We start from the raw sequence: 22,476 nt of genomic DNA, 5'->3' as shown, positions 1-22,476 counted from the left end.
TTACCATTTTAGCAGTTAAATCTGTTGTGGTTTCAGCTGGACAGCTGTCACAATGATGAGGTCTCACTACGAAGTCGGGCGCTTATTTCCTATGATCCTTTGGCCTCAGATATTTAGTTCTTAGGGGAGCCAACATCATAGATGTCAATGTGGTGTATGCTAATTTGGCAGCACAAATTTTGCACAAAACAGTGGTTAACATTAAAGTGAATGACAACAAGCCATGCCCGCCCCCTCTGTTACCCATTTAGAGCAGTAGCCTAGGTAACATCTTTTATTTTGAACGGTTTGGGAATTTTTAAAAAAGAAGAAAAAAAACGAATGCTCGATTATTTAACATTCGACAAGTGCTCACGACTTACAATCGACAAATCAACAAATTGCTCACATCCCTAGTCAGAAAGGAACTAACTTCAAAGCCACGGTAGGTCCTAGCCAATGACATGTGTGGGCCTTTCCAATCAGGGGGACATCTCATCACTACAGACTACTATTCACAGTGGACTGAGGTCAAAATATTCAGCTGCATCACCACTTAATCAAAACTCTGAAGGAGAAATTTTCTATCCAGGATTACCCAAAATCCATTGTGACTGATAATGGAGCCCCTCTAATCTTTAGTGATTTCAAGGCATACCTTGATGAGAGCAGTATCCAGCACCGCCGCATAACTTTGTTCTGGCCTTGAGTCCAACGACAAAACAAACCACTCTGCAAAGCCATGCGTGCTGCTCATTCAGAAGGACAGAACCGGGGACATTCTACTAACATTCCTATGTCGCAGGCTGCAGTCTTCCACCGTCAAATCAGAACCAAACTACCAGAGTGGTCGGCCACCACTGTTCCAGAAGCTGAACCCCAGAACTCCACCCTTAGGCTTACTGATGCTGCAAGGAATCAAAAACGAAGACAGGATGCAGATAGATGCAAGAGGACACTAGAAAGCACAATCCACCAAAGTGACAAGGTCCTCCTATAGTAACCTAAGCAGGACAAACTGTCATCAGTTGTGGATAGGAAAGGGAACTGTAGTTTTCCAGAGGAGGTTGACAAGTGATCAAGTTACATATTTATTTTGTGAAACTGTGGCTCCTGCCCCAATCAGGACGTGAGACTGTTCACACTGGTGCTGACCCGACAGGCAGTCTGACCTCTACCTTTGCTTAAAAGGCAGGGAAGTCTGTCCGTAGCAATTACCGGGCATCATGCATGTTTGCTATTATCCACTATATATTGCTTGAAAAGGATTACAGTACAGCACACAAGAGGAACTTGTGTTGTGTTGTTTATTTATTGGTGAGGTGTGAGTTATATTATGGTGTGCTTGTTCAGCAGGAGTAGTTGTATGTTTTTGTTGTGCAACAATTAATTAAAAGCAGAGTGAAAGCTAAAGCCTGACTGAATGCAATCAATACATTTCACTGCTTTGGACCCTTTGGTGAGTGTCACCAATGTGCACCAGTGGGAGTTATTTTTCTTTTACTCATATTAATTGTGAAGTGCTGCCTGCTTCAGAAACACTTCACCAGCAGCAGCAAATTGTGAAAGGAAAATAAATGACAGAGAAATTAGGCTACCTGTTGATTCGAAAGACCAATTGCATTAATGAGCCACTTGTAAACACTACTCCCCCCCACTGTTATAGCATAGGACAAAGAAGCCTGTCAGAATGTAGAGCATTTTTTTTCTGCTGTCAGCTCACAGATCACCTTTTTGCTGTTTTTGCAGTGTGCTTTAAATGATGCAACATAGGCCCACATTTTTACTGAAACAAAAAAACACAGAACAGCCCTGTTAATCTGACTGCAATACCATGGAAGGATAGTCTGGCGTAATACACTTGTGAGAGCCTTGCTATTATTTACTGCTACCTCTGGGTACCTCTGCGATGCCAACTTGCCTGCAGGGGTAAGAGAGAGCGAGTTCTCCAACATGTGTAATGGCTTCAACATGTCAATTTTCAGGTTATTGAAATCGCTGCAAGTGGTGGCTTCATCCAAGCACCCATCACAGTTTTTGTTGCGCACCATGGTGAAAAACATTCAGTGTTAATTTAATTTCAGTGTTTGTATGAGTCTGATGCCAATAAAATGTATTCAGAGTAGTAAATATCCTGCTCTGTCAGATGTGATACTCTGAACATTTTACTGTGAATTGACCAGTCTTTTATTACACAGAAAGCTCAGTGTTCATTGGAGAAAGAAATAGAACAATATTGCAATGTGTATTTTTCTGTGTAAAATGAAATTCAACTTGAGTTTTTAACGGGCTTCATTCTGCATACACGTCAAAATGCATAAAACCAACTCCAAGAGTGGTTTTAATTCTAACAGGGCACATTTGCTGCCTGTCAGACTCATATACAGTAAACAGTGCTAGAGTAGATTTAACACTAGTAATTCTGCGGTGTGCATGTGTTCTGTTAATCCCAATGCCGGTGTGAAGGTCTGTGCACATGCACAGCAGACTGCCATGGAGTATACTCTCCTATGGACAGCCCTGCCAATTTTCTAGACTCTGAGCATATTGAAAACTTGCGGGCCAGCTGAGAGTTCCCAGGGTGGGAGCCCACCTCTCTCTGCCCAATTGACAGTTTAATTTTAAATCTCGCCATGAGTCTCAAATGGTAATATCTAATATAGTGTGTTCCACCTGTTACTTATTCAAATGATGACAAAACAAAGTGTGACACAGACAACGCTGACCCCCCTCCCCTCCACCCGTTAACCCCTGCAGTGGGGCGGAAATTAAATTTCACTCTGATTAATTTTCATGAGGGGCAACAAGTTGAAGGATGCATCTGACACCGACTGAAAGGTAACAAGAGGTGGTCCGACAAAATGAATTCACCTGCACTGAGGGTGACAGCGCTATTTTCACACTGTCAAAATGCAGTTTGATTGGGTAGCTCCAAGGATGTCCTGCCACTCTGGGCCTGGAGGACCACAGATTCAGCTGCTTGTTTTGTTTTCACCTTAAAATCAGCAATCAATTCAAACTCAGGAATTTAGTGAGGTGAGTCAACTGCATAATCAACGGCTTTAATTGATCAATTAAGCGCTGATTAACAACAAAACCCAGCAGACCCCATGGCTCTCTAAGACCCACTGTCTCATTCAACTTTGTTGAGCATAATAGTGTACTATGACTATGTTCATCTGCCACTACAGATTCAGGAAAGCTTGGACAAGCATGTGCCCTCCTCTGAAGCATGTTTTTTATTTATTTAATTAAGGGTTCATTACATATTCTTTTTTGTGACAGTACTACAATCTGTATGATATTGCTGTATACAGTAATTGAACTTTTTGGTCCAAGTGAGGCGATATTAGCTCTTTAAATTAAATAAAGCAAAGAGTAGAAACTTGTCTGAGCTAATTTACAAACATCTCAAAACAGCAAGTCCCTACCTGAAAGGCCACTGATGATTGACAGGAGGAGGAGTTGTTTCCATGGTGACCCCATACTTGGTCTTGAGGGTATTGTGTCCCCTTAACAAGATTGTTAGCAGGCCTGATTATTCTTCATTAAAGCTGTGCCTGGTAAACAAAACAGAAAAATTAGAACACCAGTTTAAAAGTGCAAGAATCACAATTTTTAACCCTGACTTCCTAGTTATTGTCCCTGTCCTGAGGCAATAACTATGAAATCAGGGTTCAAAGCTAAATGAGGAAAACAGAGAGGCATTGACAGACAAAGAGAGCGTGAAAATAAAAACATTGCAACATGCTGTCTCTTCCTTTTCTTAACCCTGCTAAGGCTTATGGTAATGTGAGAAGATTTTCTGTGGAAAGTGAACTTTCCAGATTGTGGCATCCAAGGTGACCCTTCTGTCCCCAGTAGTATGTGCTCCATATAAGCCATTACTGTCCCTAACACAGTTACTCATTTACTGTGCCTCTTATTGTCATTCTATCCAAATTATAGCAATTGACCGCATGTTATTTTTCTTTCAATTTTTTTAAGAGTGAAAAAGCTTGTGTCCTAATGTGCAAGTTGAAGGTAGGACAAAGATGACCGTCATCTGCAGGGAGGAAGGTAAGGGCAAAACTGCAGTTCACTGTTGGAGATGGAGATTGAGAACAATTATCTGGTGGGAGTCTCCCTCTCTTAATTTTATCCCCTTGCAATTAAAAAGGCTATTTCTGCCAAGTTTGCACTACTCTTAAATAACACTAAAATTATAATTTAGTGGCAAAACACAGCAGAGACATGGATGATGGCAGTAGGGACAAGCGTACCATCAGGACTTAAGCATCAAACCCTATGAAATATGTGAGGAAGTATTCATAGTACACACATAATTTAGATAAAATAAAGTGAAAAATGTAATAAAAAAAGGAAAAGAAATGTGTGTGTGTGTGTGTGTGTGTGTGTGTGTGTGTTTCACGAAATCCACATCAGCTAGTTACAAAATTATGGTGCATAGTTCATTTCCAACTTGTTTGCCACCACTGGAAAAAAAATTGGAAAAAAATGTGCATACTATATATCTAAAAGCCATTATACCAAGGACTTCCAAGGAAAGACTACTTTCACTTTAAATTCACTTTTGTTAAGTTCTTCAATAAGCCACTGTGAAAACCCATAATACAATTACAAAAAGCATTTATATGGACAAAAGAACAATAAAGATGCAAGTACTGGATATACTGGAAGTGAATGCAATGTAAGTACATTACATGCATATCGACATTTAGAACTTTAAACTTATGAATGATTTGCTCAGTTATCTCAGGCACTATTGTCCTGAAAGCTGAAAGTGTATACAATTTTTAAATGCAATTTATGACAAAAGATAGTTTTGCTTGAAGATATGCTTAACTACATCTTGTAAGCCCATGTAGACCAGACACCATTTGGTGCATGGCCCAAGAAATAAATAAACCAAACTAAAAAGAAAACAACTGTCAAGTGAGGTATTGGAATTACATCATAATAGGAAATCACTATTATGCAATGTAAAATGATTAGTTATTACACATGCAATAACCCAAACAAATACAAGAGGAGAAAAAAGCTTACATAAAATGTGACATGGTATGTGGACACTTTCTGGATTCAGATATCTTGGCATTGTTTTAACCTTAGAAAGGCAATGACCATTGTAACTACATTGTGACTGAAACTACAGAACTGAAAACAGCAATATCTTTGACCTGGTGGGCAGTCTACATTAGATTTAATGAAAGAGGGTAGAAAAAAGATAACAAGAAAGAGAAAACAAGAGAAGAAGGGACTACTGTGAAAAAAAATAGTTATCGAGAGAAAATGAGAACAATGAGAAATAAAAAAGAGAGGATCGACAATATTAAAGCAGTTTATGAAGGCAAAATTCACAGAACCTCCTGTCACTGTAGTGTCCAGAATGCTCTCAATGTTATGTAATCCATCCATGAGTCCACCACAATGTGTGGACAAACTGAGTTTAATTAGTAAATCAGTCCTGTTTCTGCTCAGCTGTGAAAATGAGAAAGTGACATGTGGTATGCAAGTGATAGAATAGGCATTTTAGGTTATCCAAGCGTGTTGAAGTCATTTCTGCTCTTCACTAGATTATTCTGAGGAAAAAGTAGTAATTCCTCTGTGGCTTTTCCTACAAATGTTTTCTGTCATATAATGAAACTAAAAAGGCTTCCTGTGGCTATATTGAAATAGTAGTGATCATTTCTTAGGGTGAGTCTTTGGATAAGGACATTAGCATGAATGCATCTGCAGATATGTGACTGTATGTAGCACATCCTATAAATTACGATGCAAATAAAGCTTCCTGATACCAATGCAGAAGTTTCCCTGAACTAAGCAAGATAACCCTGAGGACAATTCTTCACTATGGCTGGGTACCAAAACCCAGTAGCACTGGTTCTCATTCGACCGGTACCTACTGGATCGAATCGCAAATGCAGATTTCGGACTCTCACTTTAAAATACAATGCCTGAGCTACCAGTAGAAATATCCACTCGTTTCCACCCCTATCTGGTGCTCCAAAAGGGAAGTTACAAGTAACAGAAGCATCACTCACCTAAGCCCCTGCTGCACGCCTTCAATGGTTTTAGTCAAAACCCAGAATTGAGTGTAGTGGGAGGGTTGACACATCAAGTCTGCACACTTGCTTAAGATCAAAAATACTAGCAGCCTTGAGAAATTTGTGGGCAGTTTCACAGAAATGTGGTTTCTTTCTGAGATGATCAGCATTATAATATGTTGCGAGTTTCTCTGAAACTTCATTAAAAGTTTTGAAACATTGGTGGACTTTCTTGCCATTTTCAGCGATTAACAAGAGCTGTGTTTCCAAAGCCCTCAATAATAGCCCTCAGTAATTCCTTACGCTCTGTTAGCACAAATATGTTTGACGTGATATATATATCTCCATTTACACAAATCTGGGATAAAAACGGACATACTTTGAATGGTACTCTACAGCAAAATATCAACTTCTCCATTTGGTTTTACATGGTTTCATTGACAGAGAAGAACCTTTTTCTGGTAATCATGCTCCTAAAATATCTAATATGCATTTTCCAGCTGGGACAATGTTTAAATCTTTCTTGACCATGGTTTGTCAACTTTAGGGTAATTAGTTGACACATTACTTGTTAGTGCCACAATATGGGCATTGCCAGTTAAATGCACTTAATTTTACTTATGGTATCAGTCCATGGACCATCTAGGCACTGGTACCATTTTAAAGGATCTTTTCAGCACCAGTATCAGCACAATCTAAGCAATGCCCATCCATATTCGACACTAGTATTTACATGATAGACGCCACAATCTTTTTTTTTATACATTTAAATAAAGATTTCAAAGCAAACAGGTAAATTATATCCTTAGTGCAAAAGCAAACCCCTTAGACGAGAACAAGCTGGTTGATTTGCTATTTTTCTAAATATATACACAGCAAATTGTTCAATGTAAAATAAACTCTTACGGAGTATTTTGACTAATATAATACATTTTGTTCATACTGGTCTCAAATAAACAATTTCAAAATTGATTTAATGATGAGAATCGTGCTGTGTGTGAGAACAAAGGAAGACTTCACTGTAACGTGACCTTAAGTGCAAAGACATTCATGGTAGCGCATCTCTGAAAAAGTTCACATTGCATCCAGTGTCACTAAGGCATCAACATTACACATTAAATTGCTCAGTGCTATATTTCCATGATAGATAACCCTACCTCCAAGTGGGAACATATAACATGTGCCAATAACAGACTCCAAAGGCAATAAAAAGAATAGAATCAAAACTAAATAAAGCTCTCGTTTACCTGCACTAAGGAAGCAATTAAACACACCCATCTAATCAAAAGCAGTCATTTGTCCCAAACATTACGATTTATCATGGCTGGTGGCCCTTGCGGCAAAGTTAATTGCGTTTGTTTTTTAACGTCTACAAAAAGTGGGGGTTTACTTCTTTCCAGCACAAGTTCAGAATGGTTATTCTTAAGAAGAGACATCATCAGCTTGTTTGAGTAGGGAGAGTCCCATAAGTGTAACAGTTTTCAGATTTTGCTCATTTATTCAGAAAATATTGCGCCTAGCAATATGAAATTTGACTCCAAACAGCTTTTACATGTCAGTAGTCATTAGCCATTGTAATTACACTCCTAACTTATTTGTGTTAGATACAATTAAACCCAAGATATGCAACCTGATGTCACATTCATACCACCTGATCTGTATGATTGTATTGGGTACAGAATATTTGTAACAATAAATGGGAATGCCCTATAATGTGCATATGCAGGTTTTTTTGCACATACTAATGTTAATCAAGGAAACAGCACCAGCAACATCCTCATATTATGAAGCATGAGGTTTTATTCTAAAATACTAAAATATCAGTCTAAAATAGACTGTACTTAAAAAAACAGACACACAAGCAACTTTGTAATATACCATGAACTGAGTTGTGGTAATGATGAGGAAAGCTGTTTTGTTTGTTTCTTAACACCCAGGTAAGCTTTTAGAAAGCAAATAGCCTACAGTGCGGATCAATCTGGTGCACGCTTATTATAAATGCATTTGACCAGGTAGCTGTTTCTTTTCCATTAAGACACCATCCAGATAAGGTTATGTCAACACAGCAAGCAATTAGCTGAACACATTTAACATCAAACAGGGAACTAACTTAAAAAGTCAACCACGTTGATGAGTATAATTAAAATGTATTAAAGAAATTAAGCTCCATTTAATGTCTAAGGTCTCCCCAAAAGGAAAATACATATAGATGGTTTTCAACAGCAAAAAATCATGTTGTTCCTTATAGCAACTCAAATGCAGCATAGCTCCACTATACATTGATACAGACAGGGGCATCAAATTGTTTTGGTCACATAGAATCCAATTCCCGCTAGAATACATAGCAAAAACTATACTAACTTTTCGAGGACAGCTAATTTTTTAACGATGTATGATTCGGTTGATTGCAAATAAAAATAAAGCCTTGTACCTGGAAATTACTTCCAGAACAGTTTTTTATTAAGCTTGCTCAAAAACAACTTTTCGGAAATATTTCCCGCAAAGGTTATCACATTGCTCCATTCCTTTGGGAGGTGGTAGCGGACTGAATTGCACACGTAAAAACCTGAAATGGCTACAGTACCTACATTGTACATTGTTATTGATTGTGTTACCTGTAGGCTATCAAGCAGTATATTTATGCCAACTCTCCCCTACGTTTGTGAACTGCAGAGAGAATCTTTTAAAATATTTTTAAAATACACAACTCCTTCATCTTTAGGAACAGTTGCCTTTTAAAGAAGTTGAGAGATGGTGACTCTGGAGACGGTTGGCTATTGGGTATGGAATTAAACAACTTAAAATATGAAAAATTGTTATTAAGTTTCTACTAATGAAACATGTTAAAATTTTTAGATGACAGAGCCTATCCATTGCATCCTTAGATCCTGACACCTGTCCAAAATCCAAGTGGTACAACAATGTTGTTTTCCTTAAATGCCCAAGACTTAAATACCGCCGATGCATTTAAATGAACTCGCTACAGCTGTGCTCATTCACATAACCTGTCTTAGTAAATACCCCGCTAAATTGAAAACATGCGGCAACGCATAGTTTTGTGGCAATGACAGCAATTTGCAACATGCTAAATATGTAAATATGGCCCTTAAGTTTTCAGAATGGGCTATTAATGGTTCAGTAAGGTTATGCTAAAACTGATGCCATGGACACATTATTTAATTCTGGGAGTTGGGGCCCGCTGAAAAAAAAAAAAAAAAAAAAAAAACTTTTACATTTTAATACAAAGTAATATATTAATTTTTAATATAATGTATAGACATTTTTCCAGTGAGCATATTAAGTGCCCATCTTTAATAATCATTCCTTATTAATTTTAATAGTTGCTAGATTGCAATTATAAAAGATGGGGAATTATTTTTTTTTAATGCAAACGTGACTAGTTGGCAACAGTACAAGGACAATATATGGCAGCTGCCACTAAAAACCAGAAAATCTTTCTTAGGAGTGAATTGGTTTATTGATGAATGGATCTATTCATGACACAAAAAACATGCTTTCCTCTTTAATAGGTTTACTTGTGTCTGATTTCAGGCTGCAGCAGCTAAAGACAGGTGACAAATTAAAGGAAAAACCATCATAAAGTGCTGCCAGAACAGTCTCTGGAACTCTACTGAAGAGATGGAACACCATTCTTCCAAAAGATATTCCCTCATTTGATGCTTTAATGATGGTGGTGGAGAGCTCTGTCTAACACGTCAGTCCATAATCTCCCATAGGTGTTCAATTGGGTTTATATCTGGTGACTGTGAAGTCCATAGCATATGATTCACATAATTTTCATATTCATCAAACCATTCTTTGACCCCTCACGTCCTGTGGATGGGGGCATTATGATTCTGGAATTGACCACTCCCATCTGGATATAAAGGTTTCATCATAGGATAAAGGCTTGGATCACTTAGAATAACTTTGTATTGATTTGCAGTGACCCTTCTCTCTAAGAGGACCAAAACCATGCCAAGAAAATGCCCCCCACAGAATTACAGAGCCACCAGACCCCCTCACTGGGCCTGTAACGTTCTCTTGTTGTACAGTATGCCACACATGCACTTGTCAAGAATATGGTGAAGGATGACCCATCTGACCATATCACTTTTTTCCACATCTCTGTAGACCAGTGGCTACTGTATTTGCACCACTGAACTCTCAAATGTGCATTCATGTTTGTAATGAGGGGTTTATGTACTGCGACCCTACTATAATATCCCTCTCTATGTAGTTGTCGATTGACCGTTCTTGCTGACACAATCTTCTGACATCCTGCATTGACATCCTACATCACCAGAGGAAGAGTTTGTCTTCTGTTTTTACTTACATATCATACTAATGCAGGAGCATCATGGTCATCAAATGTGTGCTGTCATCCACAATTTCTGACCCTATTTACTGATGTCTTTCCCATAGTTCTAAATGCAGATGTCACTTTAGTCACTGTTTGTACTGACACACTAGCCAGTTGAGCAGTCTTTGTAACTGAAACTCCTGCTATCCGTGCCCCAATAATGAACCCACTTTCAAAGTTACTTAGATATTTCCTCTTGCCATCTTGATCCAAAATCGAGGTCAGCTGCCACAGAGCATGAGAGGATGTTAATTGCTTAATTGTATCATGCAGTATACCTGCATTGAAGCTGCATTCGTTATGTTTCTCCACTCATTTATTCCTTTTTCCTTTAATTTGTCACCCATCTGTATGTCAGGTATGCAACCTCTGTTGTGCTTGAGGAACTTAGTTCTACTGTGCTCCAACCACCACTTCATGTAAAATTAACAGGCCACATTGAGCTGCCCGTGAGCCGGCTCTGTCAGCCACTGCTCTCCCTGCCCCCATAAATTCAGGCGGTGCAGACAGAAGGGCTGAGAGCATCAAGGAGGAGGGGGTGGGGCCAATCTCATTTCAGTCAGACGTGTTCATCGTGCAACAAAACATTGCCTCACCCTCACATAGTCTACCAGGTGTGTGTGTGGGGGGTGCCTTATACCAGAAAATAAATAAATAAACTTCCAGGTGGCTGGCTTTGAGAGGGTGGAGGGAAAGTGTCAACTGAAAAGGTTAGATTAATGAATCATGTCGTTATCAAGACAAACCTCCACCTGCCATTCTACACCAAGGCTAGAGTGACCCTCCTGAATGTTTCTGGTGCTTAGGGATCACCAAGGGGTACAATCGAAAGCAGACAGAGAACGAGGCTTGTCTGTTTACACCAGTGCATCACTCTTCCTGCTGGAGGCTTTGTTTATACAAGAAAAAAAAATCGATTCAGACGTCTGTATATATGCCACATACATCTTATACAGTTTGGCTTATGCAGCTGATCTAGCATGGCTAATCGGTACAGTTAGAGTAAATCTCATTTTAATTAAAAGGGTACAAATTAAACAGCATTCTCTTGATATCAGCATGATAAAAAGGCATATTAAAGGAAGTTATTGTATTGCCACTAGATTAATTGGCAAATTATGCCCCTACTTATGCATTAGGTGTATCTTTTAATAATAATAGATAAATAGCAGCTTTAAGACAGAGGGCACAGTGTGTTTTACAGTTCCCATTATCAAAGCAGTCACAAACACCTTCCTAACATACAAATAATAGCACATTTCAACCATATTTTTGAAAAGAGCATCTATCATACAGCTCGTAAGTGGTGTATAAATGTGGTTGGAGGGAAATTCAGTGTGGAGTATTGGCTTGAGATTTTGGACCTAGCATAGCTGTGCCGTAGTACCCTTGAGCAAGGTACCCAGTGGGGGATTTTAAAAGGACACAAACCATTTTAAAACGTTAAATTACAAATGTGTGCAAGTGCCTCATGAAAGCCCATTTTCAAAAGTTCTTAACTCTAGAACTGCCAGTTGCCACATAGGTCAGCATTATGAATATAAAATTTGAATTATTTCATCAGTGTTTGTACTATGTTTCCATCCTGCCATGAATTTTCAACATAGTAACACTGCAAATGGCTATGTTGTCATAATCATAAAGGTACACTTTGAAAACCAGATATAGTAGATTTGTTTTTCTTGTTTTTATTTTCACCTCAAAGACCTCTCTCTAGTCACCAGTTTCTGTTCTCCAGAACTTGCACAAACTGCATTTGCATAATAGGTGCATTTGCACATTGAGACAATGATTGTGATGTCAAAACTTTCATAATACGTTTATTGCAATCAAAACTGATAGTAAGGTGTTTTGTTCACAAGTTTTGTGAGAAAGACCATATCCTGGAAATTAGTTTCTAGTGTCACGAAAGAAAAAACTGGGGAAGTTTTTTTTCAACATACTACAGTTCAGTCACATGTGGGTTTGAACTAAATGAGGCTTAGTGCTGGATGAACCAACTGAGAGCTTTCCCCTTGTCAGCAGACCTGCAAGACAATCCTCTCCTAGCCCCTGGATGACTGAAACCTTATGGACAGCAGAAAGAAGATAGCACAAAACCAGTGCCTTTGATGTGACACAAACTTTGAATGACCACATTCTCTTCAGATGGTAAAATGAAAAAACACAGGGCCAGATTACTTGCAATAATTTGGGTAACATTGGTTAGCATTGCTTTCAAATAGAGCTTGTTTAATTTGTGCGAGCTAAGATAGCTAATTTTGTTTGTTGTAACTTCGCCTCATTTTTTAAGTTTTAGTTAATGATGTTGACATACAGTGCTTTGTATGTATGCATTCTTGGCTTTTTTACATTGAAAACATGAAAATAATGCATATAAATGTATGAACCATAAGATAATTAAAGCGAGAGACATGCATACACATGCATACATGGTTTTCATTTAATATGTACATGTAATGTACATGGACAATGCAATGTCATTTCTGAGTAATTGATGGAAGAAAGTTACCGGTAGTTTGCAATGAATTTTTGTGTCGGCGACTCCCTGACTTGACATTAGTTTCAAGGGGGTTTCCCCCGGGTTGACTTGGTTCCAAGGCGTTCCCCCGAGTCTAATGTCAGTTATGAGGTCCCTCGTCTGACAGCTCTATTGTTTGCTAGCTGGGTAGTTAACTTTAACGTTATGGGTGGCAGGTGGAAACTGCTAGCAGCTAGCTGCTTAACTGTAGTTAAATTTTAACTATAGCTAATGTCACTGGCTAGCTAGCTTTTGTTCAGTATTCACCCATTAATCAATTATCTATACATGCTATTTCCTAGTCAGGGTCGCAGGAGGTTCTGGAGCCTATCCTAGGAATACACCCTGCACAGGTCGCCAGTCCATCACAGGGCACACACACCATTCACTCACACACTCATGCCTAGGGACAATTTAAACTCTCCAATGAACCTCTTTGGACTGTGGGAGGAAACCAGAATACCTGGAGGAAACCCACATAGACACAGCAAGAACATGCAAACTCCACACAAAAAGGAGCTGGGATTTGAACCAACGAAACCAGAGTACCCAGATTAACCCATTTTTGGTTAAAGAGTAATGTTAATGGTTACAAATTCATTTATTTTTACGAAATAAATGAGCTTTCCAAAAAGATTATGCCGCTGTGAAAGCAACTCTTTCAATTTATTTTTGGCAATTATTAGTTATTAGCAAACAAGCTAGCTTCCACACAAAACCAAGATGGTGACCACAACGTTTTTACAACATCCTTTTCCCCATGTATCGTATGTCCTGCAATTACCTAATTTCAAGATGAAATGTTGTTATTGGCAGATGTAGCTACAGTAAATGACCAATAGGGAGAATTATTAATAGTGGTACTTGAGCATTTGTGATGATGTAATTGGCAGGAGAAAGAAGAAGGAGAAAAGAAGAAGGAGAAAAGGCGCAAAATAGCCAAAGTTTGGGGCTTCAATGTGTGTATGTGTGAAGTTGTTTGTGAATTATGTCTGTATATATAAGGTCAGAGGGTACAGAAGTTAATGTTCTTAAGGGCTGGGAGTCATTGTGTATATTTGGATATTGGATTGTGGATATTTCTGTAAGAAACGCTGAAAAGTGCCAAACTCTTGTTGTTGTATAGGTATGGGGCATGCCCCACCAAAGTGTAACTTGGCAGACTGCATACCTGCCATCCCAATAACTGAGTAAAGATAGGTATCTATCTAGTGGTATCTTCTGTAGTCACAATACTAAGAATTCTGCCGCGTTTATACCATCAGACTATATTTCTCCATGTTTTTGTACAATCATTGAGGTTGGGTTTTAATAAGTAAGCCTGGATTTCTGTTTGTTTATCAGTGATATTCTAACTCCAGTATTTTCCTCTTTATGCACTTGTCCATCATTGTGAATGCAGCTCATTTAAGCTTCAGTTTCATTTGAACAGGGGAGTTCCATGTAAATCAGCCTGAGCAGTGCAATATAAACTGTGCGTTTCCTTCCGTGTGCCAGCACCTGTGTTTAATTATGAGCAAACAGGATGTTTACATGTGTATGCATTATTTGAGCACTTTTTAATATTAGTCTTACTTTGAATGCTTCCATTTGTCTGATAACACATTTAAATATGTCCATTATACCAATGAAATCTCTGCAGTGTAGGTTTGGATATTGTTATCTGCTATGCACACACATGCATAAATAAGTGCATCCCTGTATGTGCAATACATTCCCAGCACTGTTCACATTTAATCATCTTTCAGTTCATGGAATACCTACCTGCTCACCATTTTTAAATTCAAAATAGTCTTTATATTTAGACAACATTTCACTATTTATGTTTGATTATTTTTGACCGTAGAGGTAGTCCAAGATTACACAGATGATGTGAAAATATTTCTTTGCCACAAAATGTGAATTTAAAAAAAATACTTCCATTTGTACAAGAGCAAATCGACCTGATAAGCAGGGCTTGAAAACTAAAACAAAATGAAAGGTGTTTTTGCAGGAATCAAAACAGGAACAAAATCAACATTATTGTTCCTGAGCAAAAACGTCAAGTGAAAATTTAGGTAATCATTAATAACATTCTTTTTTTTTTTTTGGTCCGTGCAATTCAACAAATTCTTAGAATTTTTACTGGTCCAGCCACCAAAATAAATGACCTTTTATGAAAGAGATTACAGACGTTTTGCATTCAAAGGTGTCAAAAACATCACTGGCAAAAAGAAAAAAGTAGTCCTTATTAAATATGAAAATCTGCCAATCGCCACCACAAAATTATGTGTGAGCTTCATCTTTCTAAGAGGTTTCAACCAATCACAGATGTGAAATGTTGATAATCATGAATTATGCTCAGTTTTTTTGAATTGCTGCTGCTGTATTCTAATGCTTCCACCAGTGATTCTGCTTCTGCTAGCTTGCCAATCAGTACGCCTAAATCACAATGGTACAGCAATGTATCTAGTTTATTGATAGACGAGTTGTCCAATATATTATTGTTTATGCCTTTGGTTTTCTTACTGAAAATGAGCCAGTCTAGCCTATTTACAGAGCAGCTCCGAGCCGCCACGCTGTTGCTCGATTGTGTCATGATAAAGCTGGGTGGCTACTGTGTAAGTTCTTAGTAGAATGAAAATGAAAGAAAGAAGAAAGAAATGCTAATTGTTATCTCTCAAGATGGATAATGTTGACGGGTTTATAAAGCCTGTATATCAGTTACCTCGGTGCTACCCTACAACTTGTAGATACCTGTTGATCAGATTATTTGCTTGTGATGATGTGAGTGATTTGATAGTTGCATTTCTCAGGATTTCCCGATATCAAAGCAATTCTAACATGGTTATTTTGTCATGGTGCTGTGCCAAATTATTCAGTGCTAACACAGTGTGGTATTGTCTGCGCACTGTGTTTTTCCTCATCCATCCTCTCATAGAATGACTGCTGCACAACTAAAAAATAACTGTTCACTTATTTTTGGAAACACGGTCACAAGCAGGCTATTAGGCTGGTTTCAATCTTTGCCAGATGGGAGAAAAGGAACAAAATTAACCATTTTTTAAATTCTGTTCTAACCGGTTCATGAATGTTACGTTGCAGGCAGAACAAAAGAACAGAAATGTTAAAATTTCAGTTCTGCTCAGAGCAAATTGAGAGAAAAAAATTCAATTTCAAGCCCTGCTGATAACTGCAATCGAAAATTATAAGCGATCTGCCGACCCAACACATTCATTTCAATGGGCCCTTTGGTGTTCAAGATCAAATGGGAACGTTCCACATTTACATACAGTAAGCAATTAACACAAAAAACTGTGCCCTCAACATGTTTCTTTCCTTATAAGCAGGTTAATGGAGACCAAACCATGTAGTACATTCAAGCACATTGTTTGAATCTATCCCCCTGGTGCTTTGGATGGGCCTTTATAACCTGTAAAGCCTTTACTTTTATGCAATAAGTAAATGAGAGGTGCTCAGACCAAGCCAAGCGAGTGCCCATTCCTCAGGTCTCCCAGGCTAATCTTCAGCCAGACCTTCTAAATGGACTCTGTAAGAAGAACAAGAACCTGTTGCCTCGCTGTTAAATGTTTTGTCAAATGGTAATTAAGACATGCACTCTTGTTTTGGGGAAGCAGAAGGTAGTTTTCATCACTCCAAATTTGCTCACACAAATTGCTGCTGTAAGAATTCCTCATTGGTTAAGAAGGGCAAATCAAATGTAATCTCTCCCAAAGGTACTTAGATTAATTCATGTTGGACTTGGACCAGAGACAAGTGCACGGTACTAACCTCTCTGGTGGCTAGCAAGAGCTTAAGGCAATATGAGCTCCAAAAAATAAAATAAAAACGTTCTTTTTCCACACAAATCAATAACCCTGTCTCTACCTGTCCCCTATCCTCAGGATTTTTTTTACTTGGATGGGTGGGGTGGGGTGGGGTGGGGTAGGGTGAATTTGGTTGATATTTTCTGATTTTTCTGTCGGTTACCTCCCATTTATGTTTGCACGTATCAGAGCCACGTCAAAGAAAACCAAAGCATTTTATCAACATTTCCGTTATTCGTTCTTGTTCCAACAAATTCCAAAAATATATTTTGAGTGGTTGGTTGCGTGTTGTCATCACCGGAATAAGACATATTCAGGAAAATTAAATATGCACAGCATGGTTCAGAGAAGGATATAGCATATTTCTGGTACATGATAGTAGACTAATTTGCTGCAGGAAGATGTCTGCAGATTGAAAGTCAGCTAGGGTCAACCAGCACCACTGAAGGGGTTTCAAAGATTCCAGTTATGTGCTAATGACAGGTATAATTAACTCAGAGAGACATAAATCACAACCTGCATACAGAAATATCGTGGATCAACACTACAGCGGTTCTCCACATTTTTTGAATATAATGCAAGATTCTGCTAAACCTAATATATGTAAATTAAATGCAAATGTTCATGCACCTTGGATTTAAAGCAGAGACTTTCTCATATCTCCTCCTTAAGTGACTTTGGAACAGACTTTAATTGTGTGTGATCTTAGATCTTATTCCACCAGATGTGGCTACTCACTTTTCTGAGGCCTGCTTGCCTGAAGCCTCTACTAAAGTAGATGTTTACAGTTAATTCAACAAATTATTGCCGTATTATTATTAATCACGGAGGGTAATGCTAACAGTGACACCCACCTAGAGAATACAAACTCTGTGACTGTCTTCGCTGCCTTGAACTTGCCGCCAACACTATGTTAGCGGTCTGTAAACCAGGTCCTGGAGAGCAGTCAGCCGGGTCTGCTTTTTTTATTGTTACTCCAAACTTGATCGATCAATAAATTGTTTATTACACAGTTACCTCACTTGGTTTCTTGGGTCTGAAATGGTTAACAATATTGAAACAGAGGAACCAAGAACCAGCAAGCCCTTCAGCTCTTCAGAACCCAACTGGAGATGCACCTACACTGTGAGCTGTAACTTGTTTAATGTTTCAGAGTGATATCTTATAAAGTTTGACATTACATGGTATCTATCGCTTGATGCCTGTATTATTGTCTACAGATAGCAAATATAATTTTTTCTATTTTTTTTTTTTTTTTCATATTTCCCACTCTGTGTCCTTAGTTCAGTTTGAACAGTAAGTTCCTATCAAATTAAAACTTTTTTCAGTTACATATTAAGTACCGACGTCTACATGTTTGGTAAGTCCATATCACTAAAGAGATGAGGTATCAGGCATAATATTCAACAAAGTGCCAAGACAGTTCCTTTACTTGATACAGAGATCATTTGGCAGGCTCATGTTCTTACAGTATTATGAGCTTAACCAATTTGACACTCTATTGTGTCATCATCCGTTATCCAATATCAATAGTATATAACATTATTATTTTGTTTTATACATTCAACCATATTTGGGGTCGAGACAGGATGGGACACTGAAAATCTTTGAATATAGATAAACAATGATGTGAATGAATGTACACCAGACTGACAAACTATTATAGTCAAGTGTCCCTTGCTTTATTTTTTCAGTGTACAAGGATTAGACTAGTACCACATAGTGGTCAAGCGTAATTTGCAAGTCACACATTACCTTCCTTTTTATTCTGCTCCTAAAAGCAGAACCACCTTGCTGTGTCTAAGCAGGTGTGTACACAGCTAGGTTTGTTAACATAATCTGAAAATAAAAGATTTTGCATTTCAAAGACAAGTTCCAAGTATTTGCACTGCACAGTGTTTGTGATGCACATACAGTTGATCCACAAAAATGACATTAAATATAACTGTCTGCATTTTTATTTCCACCACTAGACGCTGAGCGTGTGATTAAACTATAATATATAGAAAATATGGACTATGGATCCTGTGATAGGTTGGCGGCCTGTCCAGGGTATATTCCTGCCTCTCGCCCAATACACAATGGGATAGGCTCCAGCCTCCCCCGCGACCCTGACCAGAATAAGTGGGTATAGATAATGGATGGATGGACTATGGATGTTACAGAATAGTGCATTTTTAAAATAAATACGTGAAAGTAGAAATAATATGTAATTTGCCAATATTTTGGAAGTAATGTGTAATCTCCTGAAATATATTTTAATTCGATATATTTTCAGTATGTTCGATTTCCAAAGGGGTCATGTTGCTCTGTAAAAGAGAATTTCAAATCTGCGGCCAACAGATGCTGTTTAATTACCCAAAATGCAGCCTGGATTAAACCATCAGATTAAAGCAGAGATTTTCAGACAGAATATAGCAGGATCCATATTAGGATGATTGTTTTTTGGCTGAACTGCAACAGCGGGGCCAGCCCTACAAACGCGAATGTCTGTGACTGACTGAGTGAGTGATAAAGTTACACCGCGGTCTTGTTACACAGCAAATGTCTCTGGAGTTAGACAAAGATGTGTGAATGTGTTTCTGGAGTTATTTTTTCTTATCATTTTTATAGCTTTTATAGCTGACATTGTGACTTAGCTATGTTGTTGTCTTACTTTCACTTTACGTTTTCACATGCACAGAAATAACAGCTTAGCATCGTTTATCAGACTTTTGTTTGTTTATAAAATACTTGCATAAAGGACACTATAATAGGGCACTATATTATTGTAAATCGTTCATGATTTGATTAGACATTTTAGTAAATACTTTATATTATCCTCCTTGTGCCCTCTCACCCTGTTGTGATCAGGAAGCATGCACACCTCTTTGATGCTAAGAGCTACACCAGTGGGAAGAAACTCCTGGCAGGTTTTTAGCACACTGGACAGGTCTAAGGTAACAGCCAAATCAACTGTTATTGTTGAGAGAGCTGCCTGCTCACACTATGTGTGTATTTAACGTGTGAGGCTGTTGGAGAAAGACATGAGAACTGCAGAACAACCTCCTAGACCCCCACCTTTCTGTTGCCTTCGACACAGTCGACCACCCCATCCTCCTGTCCTCCCTGGCAGCTGTGGGGATCTGTGGCACAGCACTAGACTGAATCGAGTCCTACCTCTCCGGTCGCTCCTTCCAAGTCGCCTAGGCCGGTGCAGTATCGGCACCTCGCCCCCTTGCCACAGGAGTTCCCCAGGGCTCAGTCCTTGGTCCCCTCCTGTTCTCACTGTACACCCAATCTCTTGGTCCTGTAATGTCTGCCCATGGTTTGTCTTATCACTGTTATGCCGATGACACCTAACTCTTTCTCTCCTTCCCCCCCTCTGACACACAGGTCTCCGCTCACATCTCTGCTTGCCTGAGGGACATACAGAGCTGGATGGATAACCACCATCTTAAGCTGAACCCAGATAAGACAGAGATGATCTTCATTCCTGCTCCATCCTCTAACCTCCTTGACTTTTCTATTTCCCTAGGGGACACCTTGGTGTCATCATCACCCACTGCCAAAAACCTTGTGATGGACAACAGACTGTCCCTCTCCCAGAACATCGCGGCAGTGAGTCGAACGTGCAGGTTCTTCCTGTACAACATCCGGAGAATCCGTCCCTTCCTCACCACCTACGCAACCCAGCTCCTGGCTCAAGCGATAGTCCTGTCCCGCCTGGACTACTGCAACTCGCTGCTGGCTGGTCTGCCAGCATCCACCATCAGACCCCTGCAGCTCATCCAGAATGTTGCAGCTCGTCTGGTCTACAACCTCCCCAGACATTCCCATTTCACCTCCCTGCTCACTGACCTCCACTGGCTGCCTGTTATGGCTCGCATCAAATTTAAGACTTTGGTGCTTGCATACCAGGCGGCTAAGGGGTCAGCACCAGGATACATCCAGAGGATCATCAGACCCTACACACCAGCCAGACCTCTCCATTCTGCCACCTCTGGATGCTTGGCACCTTCCCCTCTTCGTGTCTGTACTTCCCGTTCGCGTCTGCTGTCTGTACTGGCCCCTCGCTGGTGGAATGACCTTTCCGTGGCGGTCAGAACAGCAGAGAATCTAACAACCTTCAAGCGCAGACTAAAGACTCATCTCTTCAGGCTGCACCTCTCCCCACCCCTCCCTAGCCTCTAGTTTAGCTCTACTCTATTTACCTCAATGTACCTAGTTAGGCTAATGCGATCTCGTTAGTTTTGTATTTGGCAGGATTGTTTTGTTTGATTCTGATTAGGCAAATGTGATTTCAGTGCTAGTTTTGTACTTGGCAGGATTGTTTTGTTTATTTGCTCAACAGGTTACCCTACAGGGTTGGAGTCTTGATCTATGTGGTCACTTCTGGCACTACGATCTTTACTTCACTCTAGTGTGTTTTTCTGCACCTCTGCACTTTGAACTGATGCACTTGTTTTTTTTTTGGATTGAATACATTTTACTGCTTTATTCAATCCACTCCAAACCTTTATCCTGATGTTGAATATATCCTGGGATACAATTTGAAAAAGAAATCTGTTTTTGTCCAGTATCAATATATGTAATCACTACATAATTGTTTATTATTTTTTTTGGATTTCTTCGTTGTTTAGCTCAACAACCCCAAACTCCTCCAATTTGATCAGATTTTTTAATGGGCTTAAAATGATAGCAGAAGTACTCAGCACATGCTTCTGCATGCTGAAGAAGGCTAACAGCTGAAATGTTTGTGCTTATTCCTTGCTTGTATTTTAATTGGTTTTTATTCATAAATACCCTTTCCTGGATCGTGGCCTTGTCATAGCGGTAGGGCTTGTGAGGTTTTGTGATCCCCAGAGCTCTGTTGTTAGGGGCTTATGTCCCCTGGCAGAGTCTCCCAAGGCAAACAGATCTGGGATGAGGACCCAGATGACCACGATCCAAATCAGTTTCTACTGAATGGTAAAAAGAATTAAGATTCAATTTACCTTGCCCAAAACGGGGTTACAAAGGACGAGGAGGACCTCTCACCAAAAAAAAATAAAAAAGCCCAAACAACAGTCTGACAGATCAGAAACACTGTTCAGGAGGCAGGTGTGGATGTGTCAAAAAATCACTCATTAGATATTTCATGAATAAATGGTGTAGCTCATATGATAGCCTGTAAATTATCAACGCATGCAAATATGTTGTCAGTGGTTAACTGAAACATTTTATTTAATCACATGTAGCAATTTAGCAGCAGGCAAAACAAAAGTACAAAGAAGAAAACATTTGCAAATTCAGCATTTTTGCAAACAGTACACAATTGCATTGCAAACAAAATCACACATATCATTCCACTAACCTGTACAATTCCATATGGGATTAATTTATGCGCATGCAAGTTAAATAATGTATTAAGTGGCTGTTTTGTATAGTGCTGCACCTTCTTTCATATGCAAGATCATTGCTGTCACTCAGTGGTTGACAAATCATCACCATTGCCTGCCAGTTCTGTCTTCCTCTTGGTCTCGTAAAGTACAGTATTTTGATCCAATGGCAGGTTTTCTTTTTCGTAAAGCTGACTTGGAAGTTTTCACTGAATGTGAAATGCATTTTGAAATGTGAAATGGAAAAAATATTAATAGCACTTAAGTCTGGTGCAAAAAAACATCTGATCCATGCTAAACAAGTCTAGCTCTTCTAAGTAATTGACCTACATAGCTTGCAACAACTCTGTAAAACTTGGCATGTGTGCAAACATAGCACATTGTGTTCAACAAGTGCTGC

At 39.0% G+C, this 22,476-nt stretch overlaps 1 protein-coding gene across 3 annotated transcripts in view; it reads right to left on the bottom strand.

Moving 5' to 3' along the window:
- LOC118235586 (contactin-5-like) overlaps nt 1–22,476 on the bottom strand; it is a 350,615-nt gene that overhangs the window by 209,590 nt on the left and 118,549 nt on the right. For all 3 annotated transcript variants that reach the window (XM_035433068.1, XM_035433066.1, XM_035433067.1), the window contains exon 2: nt 3,411–3,539. In XM_035433068.1, coding sequence (XP_035288959.1) covers nt 3,411–3,465 — 55 coding nt within the window. In that variant the 5' untranslated portion in view covers nt 3,466–3,539. The remainder of the gene's footprint in view (nt 1–3,410; nt 3,540–22,476) is intronic.

The sequence above is a fragment of the Anguilla anguilla genome, chromosome 9, assembly GCF_013347855.1.
Source record: "Anguilla anguilla isolate fAngAng1 chromosome 9, fAngAng1.pri, whole genome shotgun sequence".
NCBI lineage: Eukaryota > Metazoa > Chordata > Actinopteri > Anguilliformes > Anguillidae > Anguilla > Anguilla anguilla.
Note: the sequence above shows the minus strand (reverse complement) of the source record. Positions and strands in the feature narration are given on the sequence as shown.